Source organism: Mauremys mutica, chromosome 22 (genome assembly GCF_020497125.1).
Source record: "Mauremys mutica isolate MM-2020 ecotype Southern chromosome 22, ASM2049712v1, whole genome shotgun sequence".
Taxonomy (NCBI): domain Eukaryota; kingdom Metazoa; phylum Chordata; order Testudines; family Geoemydidae; genus Mauremys; species Mauremys mutica.
In genome coordinates, this window is record NC_059093.1 from 21,222,271 (window position 1) to 21,232,020 (window position 9,750).

The 9,750-nt window shown below is 46.9% G+C and overlaps 1 protein-coding gene across 1 annotated transcript; it reads left to right on the forward strand.

The window, feature by feature from the left end:
* Positions 1-303: 303 nt before the first annotated feature.
* LOC123354621 (zinc finger protein 418-like) lies at positions 304-4,730 on the forward strand (the record flags this gene model as incomplete). The annotated part of the gene is made up of 2 exons (XM_044996737.1): positions 304-312; positions 3,687-4,730. Coding segments are annotated over exons 1-2 (1,053 nt in total), but the record flags the coding sequence as incomplete, so codon positions are not given.
* Between the last annotated feature and the right edge of the window lie 5,020 nt (positions 4,731-9,750).

Consider the following 9,750-nt stretch of genomic DNA (forward strand, 5'->3'; position numbering starts at 1 on the left):
TCCTGTTCTTTTTACAAACTAACATGTAGGTCAGGGGTGGGCAAACTACAGCCCGCAGGCCACATCCGGCCCGCGGGCCCAGCCTGCCCGGCCCCTGAGCTCCCCTCTCCCCTCCCCTGCTGTCCCCTTGCCCCCCGCTGTCCCCTTGCCCCCTCAACATGCCGTGCCACCAGTGCTCTGGCCCACCGCTCCTGGGCAGTGCTGCAGGGGTGGGGCTGCGAGCTCCTACTGCTCTGAGCGGCATGGTAAGGGGGCCGGTCTGCACGCTCCTGAGGGACCTTGTGTCTAGCTCTGGCGGGCCGCATGGCTGTGGTAAGGGGGCCAGGGCTGGGGGGTTGGATAAGGGGCATGGAGTCCCGGGGACAGTCAAGGGACAGGGAGCAGGGGGCGGTTGGGCGGCTGGTCAGGGGATGGGGAATGGGGGGGCTGGATAGGCGTGGGAGTCCCGGGGTCCGTCAGGGGGCAGGGATGTGGATATGCGTCGGGGCAGTCAGGGGACAGGGAGCAGGAGGGGTTGGGTGGGGTTCTGTGGGGGGGGCGCGGTAGTTAGGGTGGGGGATTTTGGGAGGGGACAAGGATCAGGGAAGCTTAGATAGGGGGTGGGATCCCAGGGGAGTCCTGGGGGTGGTGGTTAGTGGTGGTGGGGGTCTCTGGAGCAGGTGATCAGAGGACAAGGAGCAGGGGGGGTTGGATGGGTCGGCAGTTCTGAAGGAGGCAGTCGGGACAGGAAGTGGGTCGGGTCGGATAAGGGGCGGGACCAGGCTGTTTGGGGAGGCACAGCCTTCCCTACCCGGCCCTCCATACAATTTTGGAAGCCCAATGTGGCCCTCTGGCTAAAAAGTTTGCCCACCCTGATCTAAGTTAACAAGCTGAAACGGATTGAAAGCAAATGTTCTCTCACCATCTGCTGAGACAGGCTGGTTTTCCTTTCAGCCAGGACTCCCCTAACCCGCCCCTGCCGCCCACGTTCAGCTCTGCAGGAGTTGTCATGAGCAGAGGGGAAGGGGAGAGAGAGAGTCTCAAGCATTTTTCTCACCTCTTTTTATAATTCAATCCTTTGTACTAGAAACAACTTCAGTTCTCAGCTGAGTCATGGTGCCAGGCTGTCTGTTGTACATATGAGCTTCAAGTGTCCCTGTGATGGAATGTAAATGTCTTCACACCTTCCCCCTGCCGCAGAATGGCTGTTTGACCAGCTGTTTAACTTGCTGTCTCCGAGAAACTGATCTTCCCCGGAATTATAACTTTCAGTAATATCATACAGTAAAATCTCATAATTTTACATAGTGTTGCTACACATTTTAACAGGATAATATTCAGTAGATTGTGTTTTCAAAATGCCATTCTGTGTACAAAATTGATCATAATTTTCTAGGAGAGTGAACATAGGGACAGACTGACACAGTGTCTGTCTGTGTGTGTTCCCAGCAGATATGTGGGTATTTCAATACATCATGCTGAGTGTTCAGCATCTTCAAGGACTGGTCCTGGGAATTCACTGCTTTACCAAGTGTGACACTGTATGGAATTCTGAAACTGCTCCTTGTCCCCTGAGCGCCCCCTCCAGAGACCCCCCCCTCCCTAACTGCCCTCCCAGGACCCCACCCCCTACCCAACCCCGCTGCTACCTGTCCCCTGACTGCCCTGACCTCTATCCACCACCCTGCCCACTGACAGACCCCTGGGACTCCCACACCTATCCAACCCCCCATCCCCCCCGAACCTCCACCCCATCCAACTGTCCCCTAACTGCCCCCCAGGACTCCCTGCCCCTTATCTAACCCCCCGACCCCCTTACCATGCCGCTCAGAGCAGCGTGTCTGGCAGCCACGTGGACCGCGCAGAGCCAGACACATTGCCCAGCAGGAGCGCACAGCCCCTCCCCGCCCCGCAGGAGCGCACTGCCTGCGCGGTGGCGTGGCTATGGGGGAGGGGCTAGTCTCCCCAGCCAGGAGCTCAGGGACCGGGCAGGACGGTCCTGTGGGCTGGATGTGGCCCGTAGTTTGCCCATCCCTGATCAAGGGCATAAACCTATTGAGTCAGCAAGACATGCAGGGGTGTGTCTGTGTGCTGAGACCTCCGAGGCTTTTCCATGCCCTGTGCTGTGAAGCTTGTGTTTGGGACACAGGAAGTACAAGCCACATGGCAAAAGGAATATAAAGGGCAGCTGCATCATCTCCATTTTGTCTTCAATCCCTCTTCCTACCTCTGGAGCAACTTCTGTACAAATTGAAGCCTGGAACAAAGGACTGAATGACCCATCCAAGCTGTGGATGTGTTCCAGACGGACTTTCAAGCCAGCAACTCACCAATACTGCTAAGAACATGATATATAGATTTCTGAATGCATCTCACTACTTTCCCATTTAACAACGTTTTTTGTGTCGTGTCTTGTCTTTCCATGCTAAAGGATTGGCTGGTAGTGTGGTCTTTTGGGTAAGATCCAAACCTATAGTGATCTTGTAATGTGGCTGACCTTTTGGGGTCAGAAAAACATTTTGTATATGAGCAGAGTTTTTAAATAACCTCTCACTGTACTGGACCTAGGTGCTGATTGGGAGTCGGAGAACTGGAATGCAATAAAAGGGGCTGTGTGATTTCTTTTTTCAGCTTCTCGATAACCCGTGTGTGGGATCAGAAGCAGTTTGTGACTGGTCGTTGAGTTTAACTTCTGTGTTAACCACCAGTTTTGGGAGCATCTGCTCTCCCTTTTTCAGCCTGCCCTGACCCTGGCATTTTCAGTGTGGACTGCCCCAGGCACACCAGTCACACTAAGCACTGAAGTTAAATTAATAGAATGTTTTTTATGACAAAGTTATGAAATCAAGTGACCTCCTTTGTTTTCTTTCTTCTGAGCAGGGTTTCCAGTTTCCCAACCTGATGTGATCTCCCAGCTGGAACAAGGGGAAGAGCCATGGGTCCCAGACGTCCAGGGTTCAGAGGAAAGAGAGATCCTGAGAGCTCCCTGCACAGGTGAGGAAAGATTAAACCAACTCAGAATCTGTAAGTGCCTGAAGGAAACATCTGGGATGCCCTACAATGCCCTTGGAAGGTCTCTCAGTTCAATATTGTCCCTAGCAGGGGTCGTATCCTTAGGGTAAATATAGCTCATGGCTTCCTGTAGACACTAGCAGACACCAGGCAGTAGCTTTCTCCTTTCCCCCTGTGAATTTGGATGGGATGTGAAGGCTGAATTGATCCCCTCCTCTCTCCTGTTTGGGGAAGAACTTGGGGGAGTTCAGTTCCTGATTATCATTTGACCTCTCTCCAGTACTTGTATTGGTTTGGCCTTCCCCTTTCCATCCCTGTTTGAGGTTTCTGTCTCTATCACAGCAGGTGACGCAAGGGTATGTGAGAAAGAGGAGCAGAATTCTCAGCAGGAAAATGTTGAGCAAGTGGATAAACACAGAGCATTATCAAAAAGATCGAAAAGGAATGTGTCCTGGAGTCATAAGCAGGAAAAATCCCGTGACATTCAGCACAGACCAGAAGGAGAGCAGGGAAACCAGCCAGGGGAGAAAGTGGGTAAATGTATTTCCTGTCAGGAAACTCAGAAGGACCTCAAGGAAACCACAACACAACAGGAAATCCTCAGCAGAAAGAGAAAAAATACATGCACTGAGTTTGGGGAAAACGTATGTGATTACTCCATCCTTATAAAGCATCACAGAATCCACACAGGGAAGAGGCCCTATGAATGCACTAAGTGTGGAAAATGCTTCCCTAGCAGCTCAGACCTTACCGAACATCAGAGAATTCACACAGGGGAGAGGCCCTATGAATGCAGTGAGTGTGGGGAAAAATTCAGTCGCAGCTCAAACCTTCTTACCCATCAGAGAATCCACACAGGGGAGAGGCCCTATGATTGCAGTGAGTGTGGGAAAAGCTTCACTAGCAGCTCAGGCCTTTATCAACATCAAAGAATCCACACAGGGGAGAGGCCCTATGAATGCAGTGAGTGTGGGAAAACCTTCAATTGCAGCTCAAACCTTCTTACCCATCAGAGAATCCACACAGGGGAGAGGCCCTATGAATGCAGTGAGTGTGGAAAATGCTTCACTCACAGCTCAGCCTTTTCTCAACATCAGAGAATTCACACAGGGGAGAGGCCCTATGAATGCAGTGAGTGTGGGAAAACCTTCAGTCTCAGCTCAAACCTTCTTACCCATCAGAGAATCCACACAGTGGAGAGGCCCTATGAATGCAGTGAGTGTGGGAAAACCTTCAGTCTCAGCTCAAACCTTCTTACCCATCAGAGAATCCACACAGGGGAGAGGCCCTATGAATGCAGTGAGTGTGGGAAAACCTTCAATTGCAGCTCAAACCTTCTTACCCATCAGAGAATCCACACAGGGGAGAGGCCCTATGAATGCCGTGAGTGTGGAAAATGCTTCACTGACAGCTCAACCTTTTCTCAACATCAGAGAATCCACACAGGGGAGAGGCCCTATGAATGCAGTGAGTGTGGGAAAACCTTCAGTCGCAGCTCAAACCTTCTTACCCATCAGAGAATCCACACAGGGGAGAGGCCCTATGAATGCAGTGAGTGTGGGGAAACCTTCAGTCGCAGCTCAAACCTTATTAGACATCAGAGAATCCACACCGGTGGGAGACCCTATAAATGCAGTGAGTGCGGAAAATGCTTCACTGACAGCTCAGCCTTTTCTCAACATCAGAGAATCCACACAGGGGAGAGGCCCTATGAATGCAGTGAGTGTGGGAAAACCTTCAGTCGCACTTCACACCTTATTAGACATCAGAGAATCCACACCGGTGGGAGACCCTATAAATGCAGTGAGTGCGGAAAATGCTTCACTGACAGCTCAGCCTTTTCTCAACATCAGAGAATCCACACAGGGGAGAGGCCCTATGAATGCAGTGAGTGTGGGAAAACCTTCAGTCGCAGTTCACACCTTATTAGACATCAGAGAATCCACACCGGTGGGAGACCCTATAAATGTAGTGCGTGTGGGAAAATCTTCTGTGGGCACTTAGCCCATGTTAGACCTTATTAGTCATCAGAGAATCTGCAAGGGAGATCAACAACAAACACCTCTAGGGCTATCAATACCTTTTTTTTCCCTTTAATAATTTTCCTGATTCCCACATAGTAACTTTTAAAGCTGTTTGAACTGTTTGCAGCATGGTTATCCCTCAGTTTGACCAGATGAGTGGCCCATTTTTGCCTTTTGCAGTTTGCCCTGTTTTGAGGTGGACCCATTTGTCCTTTCTATCAACTCCATTATCCCATGAGTAATTCAAGTGTGCCCTTTCTATCAGGAACCAGGGAGCATCACATTTATACTATTCCTCCTATTTCAAAGTTATTGTTAGTCACCAGTGATACAGATTGTATCATTGCCACTTGTTCTCACGTTGCTCTGGGTTGTCCTGAAGAGCAGATATAATGGGGATTTTTCAAATTGTAGTTAAATGAAGGGGCAGGGAAAAAAAGTGTAATTTCAGCCTCTGTGACACTGGAAGGAGATAGGGAGATGCAGAGATTCCCTCCTTCCCCATCACTGCAGAACCGTTAACCTCTGCATGGCTCAGACAAAAGGTATCATCATCACATTCTATCCATCCACTTCTCAAAGTGTCCTGTGAGGAACAGTTCTCAGCTGTCTGTGCTTGGAGACGATGCTTTGACTTCTTTAATCTTATATCAGAGTCGCTCTGACTGGAGATGAAAGTGTCAAAGACCTGGGAGGGGAATTCAAATGGATCCCAAACACAGTGTGCTCATTGGGAGTTTAAATCGCAGGTTCCATCTATTGGTAAAGCCACTTCTGGCAAGGTGTGAGTGGTTTTGTCCCCCATTATGGCAATGCTCGGATACTAAAAATTTTGTAAATAACATAACTGGCTATTGAGACAGTGCTGAGTGAAGTATGTTTGAATGGATCAGAGGAGAATGTGATGGGAGAATCTCTTGTCCTGATTCTGAATAATCAGATGTAACCTGCTCTGGAATTTCACTTCACACTTTCATTGCCGTGTATTCTATCTCTCTGCGATGTGGGTTTCTATCTTTCCTGAAGGCTGTTTGGTCACTCAGTTGGATATTAGTTTAGTTTGATAGGATGTAGCTCAGATTTATTGGAGAATTTAAGACAAATTACTATTTGCTAAAGTCGCCATTTCTCACTTCAGCTTTGCTTTTTCCCCATCCCTGCATGATGTCATGGAGAAGGTTGAAGTGCAGTTCTGTCTGCATTAGAGAACTCTCCAATTTATTGGACAGGCTAACAAAGAAACAGCAGTGATTTAAAATCTCTACTCAGAAATGGTGAACAACAGCGAAACCCCAACTAACTGAAGGAAGTGCATATGATCACAGTGTAGTTCAATTGTTTAAGTCAATATTGTCCCAGATGATCGGGGGAGAAAATTCCATGGTAAGTGATTTTTGAACTAGGCACAATGCCCATGTATTTGGTTCCAAAGCCTTTGTAACCCAGGCCCTACAGAAGATCATTCCTAGCTAATCTTATTGTATCGGAGATGCTGCCCTTCATGATGCAGATGTTGAGGAAATAGAAGTGGAGTTTTGTTGAATTTATCCTTTGTAGGTGCTAAAAATGTATATCGAATCAAATCAGTTTTGGAAATCTAATAGCTGCAAAAAAATAGCTATTTTTGAATAGAAACTCCAGCTCTGGTCACTAATGAAGATTGTGATCCAGCCCTTTATCCAGTCCCTTGCCTGGAACTGTGCCACCAAATGAAAGAAAAGCTGGGCATGTTTTGGTAAGCCTCCATGTTTTGGTAAGCCTCACTAACACTGCTGAGATTTGGAGTGGTTTTGTAAAGGATTCTACTTCGGAGAAGTGTAAATTTACCCTAACCAAGGCCAAGGATTTGGAAAGAGCTGGGGCTGAAAGAGTCCACACCCAGTTCTTGGTTTCCACCCCAGTAAAGGAAGCTTTGGTGACCAATGACCCAAGGAAAATTGTTTGTACAACTCCATTTCCTAGTTCAGTGTCACTGATTACAGTTCCAAAGGATGCCAGGTTACATTGAGAACAATCATCCTTTACCATTTGGATCCAAAGAGAGAGAGCTTCAAAGGACATTCCTTCCCCGTGGATCCCAAACTGGCTGCCTGATTGGGTAACAAGGACTTCAAGGCTGTAGAAATGATGGTAACCAATGAGGCAATGAATGTATCAGGCTCCAATTTCAGACTTCCGGATACTCGCATGTTGAGTTCTGATTCTGTGGTTTTGTGTCTGATGCTATGGCTACACAATAAAGCTGATGTTGGTGCAGCTGCACCAATGTAGCTGCGCTGCTATTACAGACGCTTTCAGCCAATGGGAGAGATTTCTCCCATCGGACTCGATTAGTCCAACCCTCGCAAGCGGCAGTGGCTCTTTTGGCAGGAGAAGTTCTGCTGCTGATGTATCGCTATCTACACAGGGGGTTAGGGCTGTGTAACTACATTGCTCAGTGGTGTGGATTTTTCACACATCTGAGTAATATAGTTAACCGATAAATGTCTTCAGTGTAGATCAGACCGTTCTCTCTTGTGTTTTATGCATTTACATCACTTCTCTATCTTCTCTCACTTTGAAAGATTAAAAGTGTGACACAAGAGGTCTTTTTCCTCATGATGCAAAGATTCCCACATAGGAGACCCCTTCCACCAACACACATTGCAGAAGATCCTGAGATTATGAACTCACAGAAGTGGTTGGGACAAACCACAACTTGAGCCAAGGTTCAGTTGTTGGCAATGGGCATTAAAAGAAAACTAACATATATGATAAGAATGTGATCTTTGAATATTTTTATCATCTATTAAAATGAGATTATTGGTGAAGTTATTGGTTAAAGAAGAAGAGACTAAATGTGTGATAATCTGAAGTATTTTGGAAAACTGAAAGTTGTCGGGTTTTTGTTTTGTTTTGTTAGTCGTACAGGAAATGATGGCTAATCTTGAAAAGTTAATTTGATTTAATTTACCCCCTGTAGTATAAAGAGTTCTGGTAGAAAACCTCACTCCAAAGGTTGGGGTGGGAGAATGTGTGTGAGAAAGTGTGTATAAGAGAATATTGGCCCAGTATAGATTTTAGTATTTGGTGTTTTCAAATAGAATTTATTTTGCTTAGTTTCAAAGTCAATTTCTATTCAAAGGAAAGCTACTCAAGGAGATAAATTGTATAAGTTTTTACCCACTTAGACTGTAAGGGTCACTGTCTTCCCCACTTCTCTAATTTGCAAAGGAAAGGCCTGACATCTGTCACAGGATGTGTCCAGCAGGTAGGACAGCTGCACTCATCAACCATCAATATAAAGAAAAAGACTGAAATCCATTGCCTTTCAGGTCAATAAACCATCTAAAGGCTGGTTGATGTTGAAAAGCTGTGTTGGCATAGCCACATCTCTCAGGGGTGTGAAAAGTCCTCTCCACTGAGAGAAGTCGTTAATGTGACCTGATCCCCAGTGTAGGCAGTGTTGGGTTGTCAGAAGAATATTTCCAGTGTTTGAAGTGTAGACACAGCCTTAACATCAATTCCAATTTTGACCCATCTCCCTATGTGTGAGAAAGTTACTCGTATGGAGGGCTGAGCCAGCTGTCCAATCACCCGGTTCCTCAACTGTAGATACAGCTCTTAGTGCCCATGAATGCAAAGACTGAGAGAAATGGAGAGTTCCAACCATTGTCATTTTAGTATCTTATTGTTCCTCTTTCTGTTTTTTGTGCCGGCCTTTCTGTTCTATCAGGGGGTGACTGTATAGCTCAGTGCATCTGTGACAAAAGCTCATTGGTGCCAATTGGCAAAGGGGTCACTGTTCTTCACAAGCAACTCCTGTGTCAGACCCGACAAACTCCCCACACCTAATACCCTGCTTTTATGATATTTATCCAGGAAGCATAGCAGTGAGATCTCTGCTGAAAGCTTGTAAATTATTGACACTCCTAATCACTGCGAGAGGTGTGTCTGAGTTATATTGAAGGAGTAATGTAAGTACATGGAAAATTATGCCCATATGGTATAGTTGTGAAAGTGAGTCACCCCAATCATAGGTCTTGGTGGGGACGGCCCATTCCAGTGGGAGGGAATTGGCACCTGTCCCTTGCTAGCCAGTTATGTGATGTATTGCTCCATTGTCCGCCTTTGCACCAACCCAGAAAAGTCAATGGAAAACCATCAAAGACAAATTACAGACATCGAAACCCTGTGGAAGTGACAAGGACAATATGAGACTGACGAGATCGTCCTTTCTGTGAATTAAGACAAAAGACTGATTCAGTTCATAACAGGGTGGAGAAAAACACTCTGGGTCCATTCACCAAGGCGATTCCTAATGACCAGTGATGCCTCATGAAAGGCAGGGCCGTGGCGCCAAGGGACTAGCAATCAGTGAAATTGACTGAAGTGGGAGGTGAGGCTCTACTTAGATAGGAAAGGTAACTGTTAAAAAGTGTAGGTTGCATTTTCTGATTTTGTTTAGTTGCTAACAGTTGGTTTCCATCACTCATTTTTTTGTTGAAATCTCTATCGGTTGTTAAATAAATTTCTGCTTGTTTGATAACTATACTCAAGTGCTGTGTGAGATACAGTAGCAGTGGTCCACAGTAAAACTAGTAACCTGGGATATACCATTGCTTTGGGCAGAGAGAATCTGGGATTTCTCTGAGTATCTGGTGATCCGGGCTGGACCCCAGAGGGGGACACATTGAAGGAAGTCAGGGGTTAGGGTGGCTGCTGTAGCTCAGAGGAGGGTCCTTGAGTGCCTGAC